The sequence below is a fragment of the Balaenoptera borealis genome (genome assembly GCF_965194805.1).
Source record: "Balaenoptera borealis genome assembly, chromosome: 8".
Taxonomy (NCBI): domain Eukaryota; kingdom Metazoa; phylum Chordata; class Mammalia; order Artiodactyla; family Balaenopteridae; genus Balaenoptera; species Balaenoptera borealis.
In genome coordinates this window covers 113,930,830-113,956,534 of record NC_138865.1, presented here as the reverse complement: position 1 = coordinate 113,956,534, position 25,705 = coordinate 113,930,830, and the positions used below count along the sequence as shown (strand labels likewise).

Genomic DNA, 25,705 nt, shown 5'->3' with positions numbered 1-25,705 from the left:
CTCTACCCCACATGGTAAAGGTCACAGAGAGATCTGCTTCTTTCTCCTCTTTCCAGCGCCACGGTGGCACAAGAGCTTCTTAGGAAATCCTAACCTTTCAAAAACAGTGGTTACAGAAACTATGACACCGGAGGATGTTTGTTAGAGCCTGTGAAACTCAGGGGGCCAGAAGAGGTAAATACGGAGGCAGACCACAGCACATCTGCTCTAGCAGCATTTTTATTTACAAACAGCAATTTCCATTGACTTTATACCATAAAAAAGCCATTTACAAGCAAGAAACAAGAATTCAGAACAAAATTAAGCAGCACTGAAGTATTCATGTCACAAATCTAAAACAAAATGAATACAAGAGTAAAATATCATTTGAATAAATAGTCTTAAATTCATGCTATAAAATAATCCTTAATGGCAAGTTACTAGTTGATACAGCATCCGCTTAGCTAGCTTCATTTACTTCATATGGTGATGAAGTGTGGAGTTGTGAGGTTACCAGTTTATATTGCAAGATAATGACACTGCATTAAGTCATTCAAATTGCTCAACCATTTATAACGGAAAAAAATGTTAGCCCTACTAATAAAAGTGGTGAGAGAGATGGTTTTCACATTAGGAAAATGGTCATTCTCGAAGAAACCAGGTAAGTTTACCTCTTACTATACTCAGGGCAGCAACCAAAGGCTTGGGCAGCAAGTCCAAAGGTTGAATTCACAGCATACTTGTCACTGAGGGGCAGCAAGAGGTCTGTTTACTGAATCTGCTGCAAGGCTTACTCCAGGACTTGATAGAGAACTACACCAGCCCTGTCTGTGCCAGACCCAAGGGGAACCAGAGAGAAAAGGTTCTCTTGTGGGCCGAGAAGTCAAGCACTGGGCAGAAACAGTGGAAACACTCTGGCACTTACTGAAGAGACATATGTGACGAGTGACAACCATTACAAATTTCGAACAATGTGAATGACTCTTCTGAACTTTCAGTTCAGTTGCACTGAGTAATATGAAACCTATGATTTATGAACTAGATAGTTTCATATAAAGAATTTACATAATTCCCCAATACTTTCATATATAAAATTTAATAAATAACCCTGACCAGTCTAGAAGCACCATTCAAGGGGCATGTGCCCTTGGAAAATAGTTTAGGTGTTGCATATTTGAGTCCCTTTCAGTGGAGGCTTCACAGGAAACCATTACAGAATTTAACAATAACAACGACGACGACAACAAAAAAATCACAGTCACTAATGGAAAACATTGTTAAAATAAAATACATTGATTTCTTTAAAGTAAAGCTCATTCACATAGATGATGCCCCCCCAGCCCTTGTTTTGTGTTCCTGCACATTCTTCCTAGAGTCTAGGCTGTAAAAACAAAAGTAAAAACAAAACCACACACAAAAATATGCAGGCCTATGGTCTGGGCTAAGGGAAAAACAAAGACTTGTTATAACTGCTATCATTAGAAAAGACATCTACTCATGCTCTGGAAGATTTAGAAGTTATCAATTTAGTTCTACAGTATATTCTGCTTAACAGTGAACCGACAGTATCCTTTCTGCTGTTTAAAAAAAAAAAAAAAAAAAAAAGAACAAACAAAAAACAAAACTGCCAAGGCAGAGCCAATTGGGAGGCTTTCCACTGACCCCAAAATTAACTTGACTTCATATACTGTATTTACAAATATAATTTCTAAATGTATTTACAGCTTTAGTAGAAATTAGAGGGTAGAGAACTGATTAGAATGAAAATAACTGTTTAAAACCACACACATTAGTAAAAGTATAAAATTCTTTGTTTTCACAGTTTGTAATAACAGGTTAAACACCTATAGAAAAGGACGCTGTCACTGTCTTCACATTGTCTACGTATTTGAAAAGGTAGCTCAAGAAGAGACTCAATTATGAACAAACCTATATGAATTCAGGATATATTTTACTGTAAAAGATTTCTTCACATATCACTTTTATCGTAATTGATTTTTGCATTTGTTATAAATGAAACATCTAACCTAAAACTGTACAGAAATAGGGACTTTGCTTTCCAAAAAGAGTCGCTCTAAGGAGTTAACACAGCGGACTTCGTCTGCAGAGACGTGAAGTGAACTTCGGGGAGAGAATGTTTCTGTTCTGTGGTCACGTTAATCCTCCTGGCACATCCTCATGTGACAAGGCACAATTAATTGCTGCTGCCCGATGTGAACGGAGTTAATCTTTCACTCGCCCTGCACACTGAGAAGCACGGCAGTGCGCGCGCTCAGAGAGGCCACGCAGCTCTGTGCTGGCCCGCGCGCGGCCTCCCTCGAAGCCCTCTGGGACCTTACAGTACTGGGTTATGGCTTGAGAATTCATTCTTAACACTGCTAGCAGTGGAAAGGGTAAAGTGTTAGCAACATGAATGGGAGCAAGTGGAACTTGCAAAATGTGGAATCGTGATTATTAGAGAGAAACGCAATCAATTTTCTGCCCCTTAACAGTCCCATTACAATGTCTGAACCTGAACTGTACAATCAAAGCAATGTATATTTTTGTCAAAGACAATTTTGGATAAGTCACTCTTTGGTAAACTCAAACCAGTTAAACAAATTTACAAATACAAAGAACTCCATGTAAATAAGGTTAAGACGGACACGGTGACAAGAACCAGGACATTCAAGGCGCTTGCCCCAAGTGCCGCCCCTCCTCACTTGTCTCGTTTATCACAGGATGCTCTAGAGACCTCTCAGAAGGCCCCAAGCCTGAGTGAAAAGAGGCTCCTTCCCTGAGCCTGACCTCTCATGTCCTCGATTTGGGCGTTTCTTGTCACAAACTTAATTTGTATCACAACACAAATTTTTTGCATTTAATTCTTTGAAGGAGAAAAAAAAGTAAATCAAAACCAAACTTATTCATGTAAGGAAAAAAAATCACAAACATTTACCTGAAACCCCAGAACATATTTAAGTGGGTAAACACTTGGGGTCCAGCCTCCCCTTGAGGCACACGGCTTTGACAGGAGTTGAGCAAGTGCTTCAGGGAGAGAAGAGACCCCTGACTTAGGCAGTCTGACAGGAAAAGGCATACTATATACCCGGTTAGCAGAAGTCGCTCCTTAGAGCGGCAGGACTCGCGTGTGTCTGTACGTAGTAACACTGATGTGGAGAGCAGCGGCTCACGCGTGAACAGATCCCCTGTGCTGAAGAGATGCTACTGCACAGCTACCACCCCCGGGGGCGATCACACACAAGGGCCTGAATGATTTTTTTCCCCAAAAAAAACCAAAAAAAAAAAAAAAAAAATCCCCAAACACCCCCCACCCCAACTCCATTCTTGGTATTTTAAGAGCCAAAAAAGCACGGAAAACCAGCAAACAACTACTTTTGTATTCCTTTAACTCCTAGCCTCTGAGGTTGGTCTGAATTTCGCTTTTGTTTTTCTCTTAGGTGGTTTGTGCTCTTCTCCCGTGGAGACACACTAGTTGTGAGTTTCAGGGCCAAGGTTCTCAAGCAGAGAGCCTGGAGTGCTGACATCTTACCGACAGCCTGCAGCACAAACTCACCACCAAACTGCTTACAACATTACTCTCTGTCGGAGTATACAGTACCAGGGCAATCTCATAAAGCCCGTTTTGTATACTAGAAGCACATGGGTGAACAAAATATAAAACTGAAGACACTTCCTCAAGTACTAATAAAACATTATCCAAATAGGACTCGGGTATGTTTTTATACAGTAATGTGTTTGCCAGCACATGCTTTTGAGGTCTTTTTTCAAGCTATAAACTCAAGAGAGGAAAAAAATTATAATTCACTTTTACCATTAGATTTCACATTTTCTACAACTATACTGACCTAAAAGGTACATAACATAAAAATAGCACCACGTGACCAAAAAATGGTGACACACAGAGATTTGGTGACACACAGAGTATCTTAGAGGGCTTTTTAACTGTTGGTTTCTTCAAGCAGGAAACACTGAGAGAGCGGGGGAGCCACGGAGGCTCTCATCAGCTCACACAATACTAAGATAGATATATTGCTTGCAATTCCCATAGAGTATATCTTTACAAAAAGTACAAATTCCAAGTTCTGCAGTTTCCCTGGGAACTGCATGTAGAAAAAGTTGCTGTGCACCTGAACTGGCTGTTTGAAAAGAGAAAGAAGAAAAAAAACCACAACACTGCTTGGAGAATTTTGTAGACAGAACTACAAATCCCTTTCCTTTAGTGCGAGTACTAACTCACGGTAGAGAGTGATTCGATTTAGTTACCTGGTATGTATGTTTCTACAGTACGGAATGAAGGTAGATTCATAGGCCAGTAAAAACATTGAAAACCACTGCTCCTTTGGGGTTGACTAATATAACACTACTGTATGTAAAAAGGTCAGCACCACGGGTCATCCAGCTTACCTACTGGACAACTAACAAAAATTCCAAATGGTTTCCAACTAGAGTTGAATACATTTTATGGCATTTGGTTTATGTATTTGTTATGAAGCAGAGCTATGAACACTGTGATTTGCTTTGCTTGCTTTTGGACACAATGATTAATATATTTGAAAACCTATTAACATTCTTTTATAAGGGAAATAAAGGGGCAAAACCCTAACATATTAGGTAGGGGCGAGACAGAGTCAAAAGCCCTGTTCACATTGTATTAAATTATATATTCCTCTTACATTCACCTCAACCAGAATAAAATCAAATTTGAGAATGTATATATACTATATATATAATAATTGCTTTATTATATATATATATATAAAAATTGTCTAACTACCCCCTAAAAGTAATTTTAAATTAGAAAAGGTTACCCATTTGTATCAGCTGACGGCATCCCAGCCTCCCTCCACGGAAATGCACTGGTGCCAGTGCACACAATGAGAGAGTATGCCTCTTGGCAGAGAAAGCAGGGTCAACCAGTTGGCATAGCTAAATCACTGGCAGATTTTGGATGAAGAGTTCAGCCAAAGAGGAATACTGTCAGCCTGTGTTTTCCCTGGATACGCCGCCCTTCATGCTTTGAGCTCCTTGAGGGAGGGAGGGTGGGGGAGAGGATAAACACAATGAAGTGTTCCTTCCAGAAACCTTAGAAAAACTGCCAAGAGACCAAGAGATTTCCAGATGGTTGGGAAAACCAAAGATTACAACAAAGCAAATCACAAATAGGCATTGATTAATGTGCTTTGTGTGGGTGCACTTCTTTACCATCTTAATCAGGAGCATCAGACACCGTGTGAATTTCCATCCGGGAATCTAGGGCCATCTCTGAGGCCGACGCATCGTTTTCTAGTTTCTGTTCCACATACACATCTGTTCTCTCAGGGGACTCGATGCGACTCCTGACCTCAGCTATGCCAGGGTGGTTTTTCCGCAGGTGCTGGTTGAGGGTACCTTGGAATGGAAAGCACTTCCCGCAGATCTCACAGCGGAATGGTTTATCGTCGGTATGGCCCCGGATGTGGTACTCCAGCTGGTCCTTCCGCGTGTACTTCTTCCCGCAGAACTTGCACACAAAGGGGGTGATTCCCATATGGAGTCGCATGTGCCTGTCAAGGCTTCCCTTCTGGTTGAAGGACTTTCCACAGTAAATACAGATCAACCTCTCATTGTACGGGTACCAGTGACCTCTTGCACTCCTCTCCCGGGGGCTGCTCTCAAACCCGGGGTTATTCATCATAGCTTCACTGTCGGAACCCTGCACCAAGCCCTGCAGATCACTGTGCAGATGGACAGACAGAGCCCGCTTCTGGCGGGCACGACCTCCTCGGAAACAGCTCAGCATGGATCTGGATGGGCTGGAATTACTCAAACTTCCAAAAGCTTCAGATACGCCGGCTGGCTGTGAAGCTGCCTGGGAGTAGGAGTAGGCGTGCTGGAGCACAGAACCATAGGAGCCCACATTCACGGCCACAACTTGTTCCCCATCAACCATCTCGGTGTGGTACCCATCGTCTCCCAGGGAGGAGCTGTCGGAACAGCTGGGACGGTCAGACTTTTCCATCTTCACTTTCACCTCAGTGATCTGGCTCTCCCTCCCCAGCAGGTCCCCTTGCTCATGGTCCCCCTCGATCTGAATCTCGTACTCAGAGACGCTCCCGCTGCTCCCTCGGTCCGAGTGCCCTTCCTCCTGTAAACGGCTGCGCAAAGCTTTGCTGGGTGTCGTCTCCATCCGAAGATCACTGCTTGTGGTAGGCTGCCGTACCTGAGAGCAGTATGGAGGGGAGATCTCCACCGGATTGGCAAAGTAGCTGCTGTCTTTAACTCCGTTACGACTCTCTGGAGTCTCTTCCGCACCGACGGTCACAGAGTCCACATCTCCAACACTGATTTTTGAATGGATGCTCTCTAGGATCTGCGTGCACTTGTCAATGACACACTGCATCTGAAGAAAGCTAGCTGCAGTCAGAAAACTGACAACATCCTTCAGCTGCAAGGACATTCTTCCAGTGTAACAAAATGAAAGCAACTGTTCAAACACATTGGGATTTTTAATCACTGATATTGACAAGCCACTCATGGTACTTAATGCTGAATGGTCCCGGAAATAGGGGGAGCTGGCCGCAAGGACTGCTTTGTGGGCTCGGAACGGCTGACCCTGAATGTGGACAATGATGTCACATAGTTTCCCTTGCAGGCGGAGTTCGTTTAGCTGGCTCAGAACGGTGCTGCTGTACTCGGGCACATCAAACTGAATAAAACTGCTGCTGTCCATTTCTACTGACATGAAGCGTAATCTGAGGAAAGAGAGAGTTTCATAATTCGCCAGTGACTCCTCACTAAGTACAAGCGGCATAAACACAGCCTTGCAAAAATACCACCACCCCCTCCATTGTAGCTACTATACCTCCTGGGGTTCGCCTGAGCATTTCTCCTCTTACTTATTTTCAGTCTTTCATGCCTTGGTTAATTCACCTAAAGCTAAATAACCTAATGATCCATTAGCCAAGTCTCCTAATTACCTGACATTCACCTTGATCAAAGTAAAACATGTAACATATAGTAGAGCCATTTTAGCTCTGAGAACTTGGTATCCTTTTAAGAAATATATTTTTCTGTTTCACCTACCTTTGAGGATCTGAAGTACTCTGTAAAACAGAAGTAAATTCATTTAAAAAAATGCTCTGCCTTATTTGTATATTTCCAATTGGTATTTTGCAAGTATACAGCACACTGGATACACCGAATGGAGCTTAAACCTTTTTAGAGTTTGAGTTGTTGTCTTGATGTGCATTTTTCCCCCTTCAGCTCTACACAAAGTTATAGCCTTTTGGGTTGGTAATTCATAGCGCAATGCTCGGTCGCTTTCAGTGAAGAGTTTTCAGACAGCAGCATCAAGAAGAGTGATGGACGTGTCAGGAGTGCGTCATCCTCTGCTAGTGCTCACGCTGCTGGTGTGCTCAGGACAGGCTGGCTGCCCTCTGCCTACAATCCACAGCCCCGATCACTCAAAACTACAGGAGGGTGTAGAGCCCAGGCTGCATTCCCGGACCAAAACAACAAAATTAGATCTCACATTTATATTTTTGTTTTTAAAACCCAATCAATAGAAATTTAAACACCTCCTGAATAAGTACTGAATCAAAGAGAAAATCAATAAGGAATAAAGCTATTTAGAAAATAAGAAAACTCACATCAAATCTGCAGTAAGAAGGGTTTAGGAATGAAGTTTACTTATATCTTCAACTTACTTAACAATGCACGCAAAAAGAGATGGACAGATATGTGATAAAGCAAACAAAATAAAATGTTAACAAGTGTAGAGTCTAGATTGAGTATACAGGTGTTTATTGTAAAATTCAACTTTTCTGTATGTTTGAAATTTTTCACAATGAAATGCTGGGGTTCTGAACTAACAAATTTTAACAATGTCAGTGCCTTAAAAAATTTTATCATTAAACAATAAAGAATAAAAATAAATGAAATCACTTATGAGGTTAGAAAAGTTACAAACTAAACCCAAAGAAAACAAAAAAGTAATTAATACAGAAGAGTATTTAATCACAGAGACAAAGTTTTAAAATTTAAGACAAGACAATGTGCAACTAAATCTAAGACTTTTGCAGAAAAAGATCAATCAGTGTGATAAATCACATCAGAATTTTTCTTAACCACCTCAGAATTTATTAAAACATTTTAGTTAGAGAGGAATCCTGTGCCATTATTTATCCTAGATTTATGATTGAAATCAATTTGAAACCCGAGTGGAATGGACATATTTTTAGGATAACATAAATTGGCAGAATTAAAAAGAAACAGAAGTGCCAAAGCACAAATGATCCTCAGGCCATTCACACTGTTCTAGATGCATGCTAAAATATTTAAAGCATCTCAGTTCATATGGCATAAGTCTGATATTAGAATATGGCAAACAGCATAAAGACCGTCAACTTTACCTAAGTAAAGAGACTTCACTAAACAGACTTACTTTAATATCCTAAAGGAAATACTAGCAAATATAACCTATTAAAAGAATAATATATTATGATCAAATGTAAGAATGGCTATATGTTAGGAAATACACAAATATAATTTGCAACCTCAGTAAGTCAAAGGAGAAAAACCATATGGCCAAATCAATTCTATGCCAAAAATGCATTTTAAAAAGTTAACTTACTTTCAAAGTAAGGAAAAAAATACTTAATAAGCTAAGAATAGAACGATATTTTCCTAATATAATAGCATCTACTGCAAACTAAAGGCAACATCACCCTTAAAAAGGAAATATACCTACATTCCCCAAAATGTATTTAGTAGAACACAAGCCCCAAGCTCAATATCCCTACCTCCTAGGAATTAAAAAACATATTAGCATAATAACCCATCTGCAAAGTCCTACAGACAAGACTTCTATTTAACTCAGCAGTTTGCAAACTCATTTAACCATGAAACTCTTCTCTCAAGGTACACATATTAATATTCCAAAGAATTAGTGTTCCCTGGCACACTCTCTGGTAAACACTTTTGTAAAGGAATTCCTGCTAGTGCCTGGAAGGCTACAAGGTTGTCTGCCCATCACTTCTTTTACTTAACGTTGTTCTTGAAATTCCAGCCAAAGAAACAAGGCAAGAGAAAATTAAGGCATATAGCCTTTAGAAAAGAGGAGGTGAAATTATCATCCAAGGGAGATATGACTATTTACGTAGAAAACACAAAAGAATTGCTTGAAAAAAATCTGTTAGAATCAGGATCTAATAAGTGAAGGATTTAAAAAATTATTATTCATAAAAAACCGGTTAGGTAAGCTAATGACAAGTTACAGCCAACAATATTAACATAAACTATAAAATACCTGGGGGATAAACAAAAAATAGGATCTACAAGAAGAAAGCTATAACACTTTAATAAGGACAAAAACATGTATAAACAAAGACACATATCATGCTTCTGGTAGGAAGATTTGATACTATCAAGATGGACACGTTCCCCGCAAGTTAATCTATAAATGTAATGCAGCCCAATGGAGTATTTTCTTAGAAACTTGACAAAATGATTTTAAAATTCATCTAGAACACTGCCGTCCAATAGAAATACAACGCAAGCCATGTGTGTAATGTTTTCTAGCAGTTATATTGTTTAAAAGGAAAAATATAAAATTTAACTCATTTTATTTAACTCAATATATCTAAAACATTATCATTTCAACAACAATATTAGAAAGTTATTAATGAGATATTTTATATTCTTTTTTTCCAAATAAGTCATCGGTATTTTCACAACACTCTTAGAATTTCATGTCTGTCATACCAAGTCTTTAAAATGTGATGTGTATTTTGCACTTACAGCACATCTCAATCTGGAATAACTACATTTCAAGTGCTCAATAGCCACGTGTCGGCAATGGCCACCATACTGGACATTAGATCTAGAAGAAGAAATACTGAAAAAATTTTAGAAAAAGAAAAATACAGCCAAACATATAGATGTCAAAATGTATGAGTAGGCTATAATTCATTCATTTCATAAATATATACTGAGAGTCTTCCGTATGCCTGGCACTACAGCTCCAGGAGAGCTACAATTCTCTTGTTGTAAATTGTGATAAGAGCTATGAGATCTTTCATAATGGAGGAGTGGTCAGAGAAGGCCATTTGAACAAGTGATATCTCAACTGAGACCTAAAGCATGATAAAGGTTAGCCAAATATTGGGGGGCAGGGGGGGAGCTGCAGGGAAAGTTCCAGTTTTCCAGACAGAAGGAATCACATGCACAAAGAGATGAGAGCCCAAGTCAGGAAGGAAGGAAATACTGGAGCACTGTGGCACAGCTGGGACAAGGAGCAAGGGCAGAGGCCACATGAGGCTATCAAGTAGATAGAAATCAGACCAGGATGGGCCTTTGGGGGCCATTTTCAATCAGTGAAAAAGGAAGATTTCTGGAAGTAGATGCTGCTTGGATAATATGAATAAATAATAATAAAGTTAGATCCCTTCTTCACAACATACCCAAAAACAACTTCAAGAGAAGGCATTTCTGAGCACACAAAGGCAGACACCAGAAGAAGAAAGGGAGATTTAACTATTAAATAAAACTTTTATACATCTGAAAAATATCTTTTACCAAAAAACAAAGAGACAAATTATGAAAAATATAACATCTATGGCAGGGAAGTATAAAACTCTTACAAATCAATAAAAGCCAAATATAACAACTGAAAAGTGAACAAGGAATATGAACAGATGCTAAAAAAAAAAAAATTTAAATTGCCTTTAAACATAGTGATAAAATGCTTAATGACTTCATCAATAAACCAAAATATAAAAATTAACACAAGACACAATTGTTCTTTCTCAAATTGCCCAGACTTAAAAACGCAACCCAGCTGGCAGTGTTATAGGAAGAGGGGTGCTCTCACATACTTCTGGTAGGCAAATATAACAAAAGCCTTAAAATGGGAATTTCTCTCAACTCAGCACTCTGTGTTGTAAAAAAAAATCATGAATATAGGCACAAGAATTTATCCATAACTATATTCAATTACAAAACAAACAATGGAAACAACCTGAATGTCCAACAATAAGGGAATTATTAAAGTATGATACGGCTATATACTGAATACGGTATCATTACTAGAATGACGTTAAAGAAGAATTCAAAGTTAGTTCCACAAAATGTAAGTTAGTTCCCATGAGAGCAGGAATTTTTATCTGTTATATTAACTATCTGCCAGATAACTGCCTGGCACATGGTGGATACTCAATAAATATTTGCTGAATAAATATTTAATAACACAGCAAAAAATCAGATCAACTGCAAATGAACAAGAGGGATCTTTATGGGTGATGGAAATGGTCTAAAACTGAATTATGGTGATAGACAACTTTTTAAGTTTACTAAAAGTCACTGAATTTTATACTTAAGATGGGTGAATTTTATATGTAAGTTATATACCTCAACAAAGCTGTTAAAAAATCAGGTAATCACAGAATATACAGAATGATATTTCTAAAAGTATGTATGTATTTACAAATATTAAATATAGAGATAATATTAAAGAATTATAGAAAATATTTACATTAATGTAAGAGTAAAGATGTTTTAACTTTCTTCTTTGTAATTTTCTGTATTTTTCAAATTTCTGTAGTGAACATGTATTACTTGGAATGACAAAAATATATGTATTTTTAAATCCCTACTAGATGATAGTTTGACAGACACTGCTGGTGAGTATAAAATGGTACAAATACTTTGGAGGGCATTTCAGTAGTATCCAGCAAAATTACAAACAATCCCCCATGACTGAGCAATTTCAACTCTAGGAATTTATTACAGGATAGTTCATAACAAAAGATTGGAAACAAACTAAATTCTCATCAAGAGGAGCCTGGCTAATAAATTATGGTATGTCAATACTAAAGACTACTATACAACCAGAAAAAATGAATAAGGAAGCTCTTTTCATACTGGTATGAAACAATCACCATGATATATTGCTGAATGAAAAAGTTGAGATGCAGAGCAGTATGTATGCTATTTGTATAAAGTACTATGAAAACATATACCTCGCTGTGTCAATATATTCATATATAAATATTAGCAAAATATTTTTGGAATGATGCACAAAAACAAATAGCCTCTTGGGACAGGGATGAGGTAGTTGGAAGGCCCATTAGCTTTCAGTGAATCATTTTGAACTCAAAATTTCTAAACTATGTGAATGTATTACTTATTAAAAATAAGTAACATTAAAAAAATTTAAGGCACCTCATCTAGTTTTTAAGAGATAAGAAAAGATCCTAATATAACCATTAGAAGCATTAATTTGGAGTCGGATATGGATTCAAATGATACCTGCTTTCCATTTGTAAAACCTTGGGCAAGGTACTTTATAACCTTTCCAAGTCTCAGTTTGTTGTTGTTTTTTTTTAATGGTAGTATCAATAGCAATAGTCTTTGCCTTATGGGTTGTTATAAGGAATACACGTAGGAAGCACTTAGCACAATGGTTGCTTGGCACGTGGCAATCAAGGTTAGATATTAGAGACTTTTTTTAGGGGGACAGGATGGTGTAACAAAGAGAACTGGCTTTGAAGTTAGACTTGGATATGAATCCTGGTTGTGCCACTTTCTAATAAAAATAATAACAATGAACATTTAAATAGTTACGTGACCTTAGACAAGTCCGTTAACCTTGATCTCTGTATGTAGAAAAGGTCTTGGAAGAACTACTGCCCAACATGACTGCTGTAATAGTTGAATGAGGGAAATTCATGCAATGAATGTGTATAATAGCTTACGTATAATGAGTACCTGTCTTGTGCTAAACACCTTACACAGATTAATTAATTTGATTCTCTTATCAACTCTGTTAGGGGAATACTATGATTGCTGCCATTTTATAGATGAAGAAACTGAAGAAAAGAAGTTAAGACACTTGCCAAAGGTCCCAGAGCTAACAGATGAACTTAGTCTGGCTCCAGGGGTCATGCTCATAACTGCACCAGACTGCCTTCTAGAAACACAGAAACTGCCTGGCACCTGCCAAGTGGTCAAATGTTACCTATTCATTACAGCATTTTCGGGACACAAGGATGTGTAAATAGTGACTTTTGGAAATAAAGGGCAAAAGAAAGGTGGATTCAGCTTTTTAAAGGTACAGAGTCCTGGACAAAAACCAGTAGAAAAAGGAAAACAAAAAAGCATTTCTGAAATAGTCTGTAAAACTGAAAATAGCTCCACAATGAGGTGTCTTCCTCCTCTGTGTGGCTTTTTATCTTCTTCTCAGAAAAAAGTACAGAACTACACTGGAAAGAAAATCACTGAAGAGAAAAATGAAAGACCATGATTAACACCTAAGAGAGGAATTCCATTTTTCTGCAAAATGAGAAAGGAAGCGCTCCACTCTCCTCTCCTTGACACTGACGCGTCCTCTCGGCAGTGACAATGAGATAGATTCAGAGACTCCTGCCTAAAGCTGCTAACAAGCAACACTCTCCAATAAGAGGCTTCTCAGAGACTGACACACAGGGAATTTACAGGTAATTTAAGTCCTAGTCACATAAAGGGAGTAAAAGGCGTAATTAATCACAATTCTACACCCAGACCTGACTTATCAGGTCCAGTGGTCCTGAAGCAAAGGAAGCCAGAACCTCTTACAGACACATCAAGTTCAAACAGAACCCTCCACTCCTCTGCAATTTTCCAGCATGGGCTAATCACTGGTTCCTCGAGGGTCTTGATTTCTCCCTTGAATGGAATGTCAGTGGGCCTACACCAAAGTTAGATCAATGTTTAATTTTATTTTTAAAATAAAATATATGTATATGGTCAAACTTCAAACTATAGTACAGAAAAATATAAAATGGATAGCAAAATTCTTCTCCAGTGTCTCTCAATCACTGGAAAGAGTTTTTGGGTGTTCTTTCAGAGAAAATTATAAACATATATCAGCATAAACTGTTCTGTACTCTGCTTTTTAAAAATGTATTTAAAGGATAAGCTGGGATGAAGTGAGAGAATGGCATGGACTTATATATACTACCAAATGTAAAATAGATAGCTAGTGGGAAGCAGCTGCATAGCACAGGGAGATCAGCTCGGTGCTTTGTGACCACCTAGAGGGGTGGGATAGGGAGGGTGGGAGGGAGACGCAAGAGGGAGGGGATATGGGGATTTATGTTTATGTATAGCTGATTCACTTTGTGATAAAGCAGAAACTAACACACCTTTGTAAAGCAATTACACTCCAATATAGATGTTAAAAAAAAAAAAGTATTTAATATACCTTAAAATCTTTCCACAGCAGCACAAGCTCATCTACTTCATTCTCTTTTCTGATTTCATAGTATTCCATGGATGGCTGTGCCACCATGTATTCAATACTTAATCAGTCCCCAGGTGATACCAAAAGCAGGAAACCATTTAAATAGTCATAGTAGTTCCTCCTAGCAGAGGGGCTGCTGCGTTAGTTTTTCACATCCATCGATAATGCCAACTTACCTCCCAAAAGGTGGCAGCAACTGTCCCTTCACCAAGAGCACATGAAGTGCCTGTACCCCCATAACTGCCAATAATGAATATTGAACTTTTTCACTTTCCCCACACTGACAGGTTAAAAGTGGTATCTCATTGTTTTGCTGTAATTTAATTATAAATGAGGTTGATCATCTTTTCTCATCTTCAATGGCAATTTGTCTAAGTTTGTCTTTGAACTGCCTACCCATATCCTTTGCTCATATCTGACTCTATTGAACTATCAGAGTTCTTCGCAAATTAAGAAAATGAGCCTTTTGTCAAATGTGCTGCAAGTATTAGATTTAACTGCAATCACTAAATGACATACTGACTGGGAATTTATTTTTCTACATTTATAGGATATGTTCAATTTCAATCTCTTACGTGCACAAAACCAAAGGGAACTCAAAGATAAATAAGAGTCCCAGTCTTGCAGTTCGATACAGGCTTACTGCAGATTCCTCCCAACTCAGAGAGATATGGGAATGGAGTTCATTTTTGATAATGCAGAGAAGTGGTTTATATTAGTTTTTCATTTAGACTAAGTTTGCAGCTGCTTCAGAAAACGATAATGAATTTGATTATTCCACTCACTGAAGACATCAGAATCAGTATTCTTTAATTCAGCAGATTAATCACAGGTCTTTCTGTCCCATTATATCAATAGTAAACAAAAAAAATCCCCAAACGAGACATTTACATTGCTATATTTTAATTAAAAAATAAGTATATATAAACTGGATATTTTTCTTCAATACCATTAATACTTATTTTAACAATACTTATTTTGGTTTTGTTTGTTAAAACTATATTTTGGATAAGAATGTGAAATACTTCTTTTTAAAAACATACACAAAGAGGATATTAGTTGAAATGGTCTGCTGGGAAGTTCAAAATTGTCAGCTCCCCGATTTCTTCATAACCCTCTTCTGCTCATTCAACCAATGGACACACAAACTTCCTGCTCTCCAATTTCTTTAACTGGAGAATACTTTCACCCCTCGGGAAGCAGCTCTCACCTCACACACAGCCTCTGCCACAGTCAGCTGACGAGACTCTGCCACCACTGGTCTCAACAGTGGGTTCTGGGAAGGACCACCTCGGACGTGGGAAGTCCTGACATTTGTCCAGCCACCTCCACACCAGCCTCAGCAACTGAACAAGGGGATCACTGCCACCTTCCACCACACTCCTTAGCCTTCCCCCCTTACTTGGAAAAGCCCATCATCATCATCATCATCATCATCAATTACAATATTTACTGAATGCTCGATACATGCTAGGCATGTCGTAAAGGCCTTATATGTATTACTTCACTGAATTCTCTTGACCTTCCACCAGAAGGCAGGTACTATTACCCTCACTTGAGAGGTGAGGAAACTGAGGCTCCAAAAGGCTAACTTAACTTCTTCAGGGCTGTTGCAAAGTCTGGCCATCTAGACCCCTACACAATAACCCCTTATCCTTGTTTAATTTGCCCAAGGGGAGTAGCTGGACCAGTAAGAGAGGCAGGAGAGTTGAGGGAAAGGCAGGAGGAAAAGAAAGCTTGCCCTAGGTTACCTTCCTGCCCTAGGGTGGTGGCCAGGGAAAGGGACAGTGACAGGTGACAACCTCCTACCACTGCCCAGGGCTCTTACTCCTTCCTCTGCCAGGAGGAAGGAGATGAAGAAAGGCAAAAGGGAGCATTTTAGTAATATCCATCAAACTTACAAGCGCACATGCCCTGTGCACGAGCAATCTCAGCTCTAGGAATTTACCACAGTACCGTCTTTCAAGATCAAAATCTCCCTCTTTTCTAGATCTAAGTCACTGGTAGAAGGAAGGGCTATGATCAGAAAAAAGTCCCGGGTGGCCCTCCAGCTACAGTATATTATGCCTTCCATATTCACAGCTTTTACTCCCTCTTCCCCATCAGAGCCCTGCACCCTGGCTGATTTTACCTGCTTTAAATAAACAGCTATCTTCATATGCTAAAGCCTCTATTCATTAGAAACCACGGATCTAGGGCTCAAGTAAGTGGTCCTTTTGGTGTTCGAGGGTGAAAGTCACAGAGAGCAGATGCTGCCAAGACACAGGTTCAGCCCAAGTTCAAGAGAATTCAAAGCAGCACTGAGACTGGCATTTAAAAAGCAAGAGCAGACTGTGAGGGGCCATCCAGGACTGACCAAGTAGCGAGGAAGCCAGGTCTGACCAAGTAGCGAGGAAGCCAGGTCTGAAAGCACTGAGGACAGCAGCAAGGCCAGCACAGGCCAGGGCAAGACGGAACCACGAGGAGTGAAGAGCGACCAGGTTCGGGAAGAGCACAGCCACATGTTGGGGAGTTCAGGCAGACTGGGCAACCAGAGAAGGGAGGCCATTCACACAGCGAGGCAGTGTGGGCACGAGCCACAGGGGAGAGGCTCTGTCCCCTAAATTACCATACAAGCCAGCCTGGGACACTCGACCCACAGACTTGAAGTGCAAAGTGAAGGAGAAGGGTCCTAGAAATAAACATGCACGCATGCTCTGAAAAGAAAACTAAGATCTGATGCAAGACCATATGACAACAAGGCTTAGCAAGTAAAGCTGCTTGAAATCTTTGCAAGCTCCCACCCAAAAAAAGCTACAGAACATATGACCACCCCCAGGCATCAGGACAAGACGCTGTTCTGAAACGCTACAAACAAGGGAATGATACCCCCTAATCCAGATTCCAAAGCTCACCAAGAATAAACACACTTTACCTGAAGGAGCTTTAAAAGAGTCACTTCGTAAAGACAGGGAAACCAGCTGACCATAATCTAACAGACACGGCTGATCCTGGGAAGGGTGGACAGACGCCAGTTCGTCGCCACTCTGTTCCTCCTCTCACCTGGCTCCTCCCACTGAGTTTGAGCAAATGAGGCAAAAAGGTAGTGAGTGCTCTTCTGTATGACCACTATAGGTTCACACAAAATAAAACGCCCCATTAATGGAAATTACAGCTCCCTAAGTTTTCAAAGGTGCTGCATATTTAACAATTTCTTATAAAGCACTAGGGAATGTAAGGAGGGTCCTATTATTTTCCATTTAATGTCATTATAGTCTTATGACACTATATTTAAAAGACTTAACTACCACCAAAAAATAACTAAAAGAAAGCATGGGTGAATTTATTTATAATAATGTCATAGAGGCCTCTGCAAGCATGACATAAGTCCCAGAAGCCACAAAGACAAGGACAAATACATTTAACAACATAGAAATATATAATAAAAAAAATCCACCCCCCAAGCCGAAAGATAAACGACATATTGAAGGAAAGTACGTGCACATTTGACAAAGGGCTATATTATAACTCAAACAGATTTGGACTGACACACAAAATCCTATGGAAGAAGGTGCAAAAGATATTAACAGTTCAAAGAAAAAGTGATCAAAAACATATGAAAAGATGTTTAGCTTTATTCATGATCAAGACCTGTGAATTACAAAAAGAAAAAATGAGATACCATTCGTAACCCATCAGACCTGCACACATTTTAAAAGTGTGCAGGTGTAATCCTGAGGGATAATCTGGTAGTATCGATTAAGATGTAAAAAGCATTCATCGTTTGGCCCACAATTAACTATTAAGAATTAAGCCTACAAATACACAGTACTTACAATAGCATATTAGGATATGTATGTCCACTGAGCATTTTTATTTGCTATAGCAAATTTAAAAAAAAAGAGGGAAACGAGCTCAAAATCCAGAGAAGACTTGTTCAAAAAAAAAAAAAACAAAAAACAAAAAAAAACAATCAACAATGAAACACTATCCAGCCATTAAGAAGAATAAATAGACCTGTATCCTTCGACATGGAAAAGAGCTCTAATATTTAGCCAAAACCAGCAAGCCATAGAAAAATCTGTAGGTATATATGTGATTCACTTCATGTACTCTTCTTAAAAGAACAAGTATATACTGCTGTATCCATTCTGGAAGGAATCCCATGAAACCATTAAAGTTGGTGACTTTTGGGAATGAGGACTACAGACTGGGGAGAGGGAAGGGAAACAGACTTGTATACTTTTTGAATTTTTTTATCATATAGCTGTATTATTCTCACTAAAAGTGTTTTTAAGACATGTTATAGGGTTTTACCTAAAAATGTATAATTTTTAAAACCAAGAAATCCAGAGAAAGATAGGCTGCAAATGGGTAATTACTGTATCAAGCAGACAATTACAGAGGCAGAAACAAAGAACTATGAGAGCAATGACAAGACTGATTACTTTTGACCAAAGTGAATTTTTTTTAATCAAAGAGAATAAATAAAATCTTCATGGTGGAAGTAATATTTGAACAGGACTTTGCATTTCAAATGGAACAGAAAGAACACTTCAGGCAGAGGAATGGCAGAAGCAAAGAACACTGGAGTGAAAATGTATGGTGTCTGGGGTAGTGGCCAGGGCCCAGGTACAAGGAGTGACGAGGGAAAGAGGAATGCCACGGTGGGAACGTGGACGGCCTTGAATACGAGCCTGGAAATCTCAAACTGGATTCCGGTGGCAGCCAATTTGAACACGAGTCCAAAGAAGGACTCAACAGGGCTTGGAGACGGAGGGATGCTACCCACTCTGGAAGTTAATTCCGCCTGAGACAAGCTGAGTTTAGGCTGCCCACTGGGCATCTGAACAGAGTTGTCCAATAGGCACAATTTGGGAGTAATCAAAAATTGTACTAGCCAAGGACGGATGTGGTAACATGCGGTTACTAAAAGGGAAAACAGAAAACACAGTTGAGAACAGAAAGTACAGTTATTTGCTCCTACTGTAACATGGTATCTCACGAAAGAGGAAACATCCACACCTAGCCCTCTCCTTAAGGCACCGTTTCATTGACTAATAAAATTCTGCATCGTGCCTTTTGTTAAGCTGTAAGGAAACCAAACAGTGAAAACCAGAACCTAGACTAGTGCTATCTTCCCACACTGCAAATCCATTCTAAAGAGAACCTAAAGATGAGAAAAGACACTTAAATGTCATCTGGGCAAAACACCCACATGGGCCTTGAAGTCCCCTCTACAAAATCCTTGGGTAAAACCCGGTAACTGTTTCCCCGTAATGACAACCAGAGCAAAAGTAAAAGTGTAAAACCTAAGCAAATGAGATGTGCTGATTTTTGAGCCTCCCGTGCTGCTGAGCTCACACCCTCGGTGGTGAGCTCTCTGAGGGCAGGGACTGTGTGCCCAGAGCCCAGCAGTGTGTCTGGCAGAGACAGGCTCTCAGCAACCTAAACCAAGCTGGTGGCTCAAAATCCATGACTGCCACCATGGCGGCACCCTCAGCTTTCAACTCTTCTTGCTGAACACCCAAGAGACGTAGGATCGTCTCACCAGCAGGAAAAATCTAGCAAGGTGATTCACTCCCATCTAACCCATAAACACTCTAATTTGCTCCACTTCATTTAAAAATACCCTGCGACACTTCCAAGAAAGGAAAGCAAGGTTACAAATTTGGAAGCTGTTTAAGGCACCAGGAAGTACCCATTATTCTCCATCAAGATGCTCATGATTCCAAACCCAGATTTGCACCTGCTGGCTTCAGTCACTTGCTGATACTGGAGACACAACTCAAGCTAGACTTTCTCTATCAGGCACTGAAGACCTGAAGATCCCTGTCATTCTCAAACAAAAAGTCATTAAAAAGACCGCAGAATGGAAGCACTGGGGACAACAGGCATGGTAACAGCAGTCACAAGGATATAAAAATAACTTTCCTAGGTATTTCTGCCTGGGTCTAGAGCAAAACTAAAATTGAGCTGTCATGAAGTACAATCTAATCTTTCAGAAAGCAGCAGCCGAATAACACCAGGCCTGCATGAAACATTCTGGTGCTGCTGAAACCCAATGCAAGAAAAAAATAAATAAAATGGCATTCCGTGATGGATATTCATGAAGTACTCATCCTAATTTAAAAGAAAACAAGTCTAGAGTTCTTACTGCATTAATTCATGTGAGCCTGAAAGAACATTTTTATCCAAACTGTTAGATTTCCTACCAAGGCGTTAACATTCTCCAAGTCTGCTCAGATACACTAATTCTGAGAGTGCGGTTTCGTTTGACAGTGGAGACTGTCCTTCAGTCAGTGCAAAACATCAGAAGCTTCTTCTGAGCTTTCCTAGCAGAGTAGGAATGGACTCTTTAACCTGACTGGCAATAACAGTTACTGAGCTCCAACTGTGTTCTGTACACTAAGTAAGCTCTCTACCTGCTCACTGAATCTTCATGACAACACTATGAGATAGACACGGCAGCTATCCCCATTCTACACGTGAGAAAACACTTAGAGAGACTAAGAACCTTTCCCAAACTCACTAATGACTGGCTGAGCCAGGATTTGAACCTGGATTTGACAGTCTCCAGAGCCAGAATTCTTATCTCCTGTAAGAATAAGATTTTAATCCAGGCACAGTGGTGAGAAGTAGGGGTTTTATTGGTGCTAGAATCTTACTGATCACCTTTGAGTGGAAAAAAATTTCTCATTTAAGGGTGTATCATTACACCAACACAGTGATAACTAAGGGGTTACAATTCCTTGTACTTTGCAGCCATTTCTCTGCATAATGTCCATTCCTTTTACTTCTGTCTATGAAGTGGGCAATTAGATGTAAAATCCTATCATGAAATAGAAAGATTTGTTTCAGTTAAAGGAATGAATAAGTTTTCTTAAGGCAAAGAACTCAAAAAAGTCAAGGAGTAGCAACTTATCTGCTTACTGCTGGCATTTCAGGGGGCACCAGGCCTGGGAAATATATTAAGTCCCACCTCTAAAGATAAAAGGATTAGAAAAGCTCACCTTGAATTGCTTTCTTCCATGAGGCTTTCCATGCCATCAATACAACCAGAAAATAACCGTTAGAAATTAAACTGCTTTCAGTTGATGACCTTCACTAAGCTAAATCCAGCAGTTTGTCAGCTACAAAACATTAAATGGACACAATTAAGAAGTTTGAAAACCATTAAGCAGAATTTAAACTAGAGAAAAGATGAAAATTAATGGGAATAAAACATAATGACACATTATAGATTCGTGATACTGACATTTTGACAAGCGCTTCAGCTGGAAGGTAAAAGTAGGATCCAGAGACATGTAGAAATACACAGCTCAGTAAATACACCGAGGTTCAGCAGCCTATCATTTCTCCACCTTGATAAATTTACACCTAATAATGATGATGATGATGAAAATGTAAATATTAAGCAGTTACTAGGTGCTATAAACTTTGCTACCTCCTTCCTATACTTTTTTTCACTTTAAAACTCACAAAACCCTAGGAAGTGGATTTTATTATCCCCATACTACAAATGAGAAAACAGAGGCTCAGAGACATTATATAAATTGTCCAAGTTCACATGGCTAGTAAGTAGCCTTGCTGGGATTCAAACCCAGACCGGTCTGATTCCAAAGCTGATGTACTTTCCCCACAGCCTCCAACTGAAGAATTACATGATGTTTTCTTTTCCCATAATCAAGAGTAAACATTTTAATGTTTCAAAGATTCATTTTATGTTAACTGCACTCGAAGAATGAAAGCTGAAAACATCCACCTTGAATGGCAGCATTAGACGTAAATGATATATGACAGAGAAAACTGATAACTAATAAAAGATTCTCCTTTAAAAAGGGGGGGGGTTCAAAAAAATTTAAGTCATTTACCAACAAAAATTAGGAAGTATTTGCATACCTATTACAAAAGCCCAGCTACAGTATTAGATATTACAAGGGCTTCAAGAGAAGTATTAAGACAAAATGCCCTCAAAAAAAATACCCACTTCAGCTGGGACAAGAGCAAGTTCAGTAACCAAGGAACAAGTGCTGAATCCTGTGCTTTAGATTCTGAGTGCCACAAAGGCATGGGGGTAGGGCAGTCAGGGAACACCCTCTGGAGGAAGTATATCTTCAGCAGGGGCTTAAAGGAAGTGAAATGGAGAATTTACACAGAGGAGAAGAAAAAGGAGGCCAGTACTTCAGAAGGGGGAACAAGAGGAGCAACGCCCTAGAAGCAGTCACAAACTCGCTTCTGCAGGAGACAGACTGGGAGGAGAAGCAGCAAATAAGGTCCAAGGAGGTGAGGAGAGCCTTGAAAAGACACGGTGGGCACTGACTGGACGCAGTGTGGCAGGCAGAGGAGGTACTCAGCTTTGAATAGTGGTATAAATACCTGTGGCCTTTTAGCTGATCTCCTGGCCCCCAGCCTCTCCCTTCCTCTCCTGTAAATGATCATGAACCACCCCTAGTCTCTTGCCTCTCACCACTGCCTTTAGAATAGTTTCAACTTTGGCCTGGTGTTCAAGTTCTTTCAGGAACTAGCCCGGCCAATCTTTCCTTATTCCCTTCCTTTAAGCACCCTTCTCTACAAGGAAACCGGTCCATTCACTAACTCCATAGGATCACTGGGTCTGATTCTTCTTTTCCTATCTGAGTCCTACTCATCCTTTAACAGCCAGCTCAAACCTCACCCCCTCACTAAAGCCTTTCCTGACCACTTGGCCTATAGTAACCTCCATCTCTCCTTCCTCTTAATTCTACAGCACACAGGCTTGACTCATCAATCAATTACCTTTTCACAGGTATAATCTCAGCACCCAGTGTAAAGCTGCTTGGAGGCTGTAAGTGTGCCTCCTACTATTTTACCCCACCACATGGAACAGCATCTTGACATTTAATAAGCAAGCAAACACTCAACTCTTTTTTTGACTTCCTATATTAAGTTTAGCATTAGCATAAAGGAAGGATGGAAGAGGTGGGGGCGACTTCTGAAGTCAGAGACCAGCTAAGAAGCTGTTGCAATAATCCAGATGTGAGGCAAAGAGGGCCTGACTAGGGAACAAAGAGAAAATGGGCAGATATAAACAACAAAAAAAAATTTTGCATGCAAAAACTCAGCAGGATGTGATTGACTACTACTAGGAACAAAAGCAAGGGATGAATTAGGATAAGGTTAGGTTTAGAAACGCTTCTTGGATTCATTTTAAAGCCTGTCTGAAAACAAGTGTATTAAGCGGCTAAAAAGTCCACATTTGCAAAAAGTCTTCGGTGAAACTGCCCAATATCTTGAACCAGGGACAGCCATTCCAATTTCAGACATACACAGAATGGTAGAGCTGGAAGGGTCTTTAGAGAGCTTATCTAAAACCCTCACTGATCAGGTGGGGAAACTGAGGCCCAGCATGGAAGAGGCTTGCTGAAAGCCTCAAGACTGAGACTCCCAGACTATTCGTGCCCCAAGGCACAGCCGCCTAGCCTAGAAGGACACTGTTTACACACCCAGGCCAGCCCAGCCCTCCGTAATGGCAGGACCGTCTGAGGGCGAGAGTGACCATGGAGACGTCCAGGGCCAAGCAGGACGCGCCGCCGCCTGTTTACCTGGAGAAAAGCCGTGGCGTGGGGCAGGAGCTCGGTTGCAGCCACCAGCAGGGCCGACCCCGCGGCCCGGCCCGGCTCTCCGGGGGACTTAACCATCCGGCCTCCCCGTACAAAGGGGGAGCGCCCCCGGGGCCGAGGGGCCCGGAAGCAGGGGATCCCGAGACGCCCGGGCAGAGGCTGGGGAGCCCGGGGCAGCTGGCCGAGCGCTACCCTCAGACCCGCCAGCAGCGCCCGCTCTCCGGGGCCAAGCAGGGTTGGCCCCTTGGGGGCGCGCGCCGGACCAGAGCAGGTGCCCAGAGCTTCCCGACCCCGCCCGGCCTCGGCTCCAACCCGCACCACCCGCCCACCCGCCGGCCCACAGGGCTGACCAGGCGCTGAGGCTCCCGCCCCGCCGCGCCCAGAGGGAACCGGACAGCGGCCAGGGGCTGCCACCGACCCCGCTTGCTCCGCCCGCGCCTCGCCAGCCGCCCGCCGCCCCACGCCGGCGCGCCTCACCTGCGGAGAGCGCCGCGCTCACATTGCCCGCCCGCGGCGCCCCCTCCGCCGCCGCCGGCGCCAGGCCCGTCCCCGCCGCTCCGGCTGCCGCCCCAGCCCGCGCCCCCCGCCCCCGGAAGCGCTTCTCTGCCCCGCCCCCTCAGCGCCGGCGCTTCCGGGCAGGCGCGGACCGGGGTGCTGGCGACGCGGGACGGGCCTCTCTCCGGGACTCCGAGTCCGGGATCCCGCTCGGGCTGTGTCCGGGAGTCTCGCCGCGGACGAATGGGCTAGCGGCAGCCTTGGTCCCGACTCCGGGAGGGAGCGGCGGCAGCTCCGCGCATCACGGCCTCCCGCCCGCCTTCTCCTCGGCGCCCCCTGCTGGCGGGAGGAGGGCTGCTCCGCGAGGCGCGCCCGGGGCTCCCGGAGCGGAATGGGTGAGAGGCCAGGACCCTCGACCTGCCATCACCCGGGGCCTGCACCCACCGTGCGCCCAGCCTTCCGCTTCCGAGACCCTCGCTCTCACAGCCCTTCGGATGCCTGCCCCTCACCCAGGCTGCACAGCGGTTACCTGTGCGGTGGTTACCTTGCCAGATCGGGTCACCTAACTTAGGACCTTGGGCAGAGTCCCTCTCCCTCAAAGCGGAGATAAAAATAACGAACTTGGGGATGTGAAACTCCTGTCACAGACCAAGTCTCAAAAAAAATGTGCATTTCCAGATCCTTGGAGAAACCCAATCTTGACACTCGGGTGGGAGTGGGAGCCTCGCTCAGCATTTTCCACTCTGTTTCAGGCGAATTTAACACCCTTTGAAGACCTTCCCTTTACATTTTGGTGGACTCCTGCGAAGTTGTGGCAGAAGTTTATTTTCCTTTTTCTGACTTAGTAATAAAAATAAACTAGGAGTCAAAGATATCAGCTCCTCTTCAAGTTAGAAAGCTGAGACTTCCTGATGTTACCTCATCCTCCGCAAGCGGGAACTCCCTCCAGGCTCCGTCCAGTAGTCACCTTCCAATAACAAGGGCCACCTTTTGTTGAACGCTGGGCAGGGCGCTGTGTAGACACTTTATAGACATGACCTCCTTTAATACACAACCCCAGGACTGTTAATATCCCCATTTTATCAAGGAGTGAACTGAGGTTCAGAGAAGTTAAGTGTCATCTAAAGTCACACAGCTAAATGGCAGACTTGGGATGAGCTCCCTTGTCTGTCTGACTCCAGACAGGAACTTTTTGTGGCAATGGAATATTCCGAACAGAACTTTAGGTAACCTAACTGCAGGCACCTGGGCAGAGAGTCTCACTCTCTAATTACTATTCTTCTTGAGCTATTTCCTTGAGATCTGGCCCCAAGAGTGAAGTCAGTGAACCCAAAGGCATAGGAAGACATCGTCTTGTCAGGCCAGGTTTTCTCAGGACCACTGGGCTGATTCA

At 41.5% G+C, this 25,705-nt stretch overlaps 1 protein-coding gene across 7 annotated transcripts; it reads right to left on the bottom strand.

Annotated features, from left to right (window-relative positions):
• Positions 1–201: 201 nt before the first annotated feature.
• ZBTB34 (zinc finger and BTB domain containing 34) lies at positions 202–24,544 on the bottom strand. Of its 7 annotated transcripts, none has more exons than XM_082402669.1 (3): positions 24,295–24,404; positions 7,173–7,451; positions 202–6,710 (listed from the first exon to the last, which is right to left on the bottom strand). In XM_082402669.1, exons 2-3 carry the CDS (start codon positions 7,205–7,207, stop codon positions 5,186–5,188), a joined length of 1,560 nt encoding a protein of 519 aa, XP_082258795.1. In that variant the 5' UTR covers positions 7,208–7,451; positions 24,295–24,404; the 3' UTR covers positions 202–5,185. The 7 variants fall into 7 exon arrangements, with proteins under 7 accessions (XP_082258795.1, XP_082258793.1, XP_082258796.1 ...); XM_082402667.1 differs by having other exon boundaries at positions 7,173–21,595; positions 24,295–24,401; XM_082402670.1 differs by lacking the exon at positions 24,295–24,404 and adding an exon at positions 21,229–24,140.
• Positions 24,545–25,705: the final 1,161 nt, after the last annotated feature.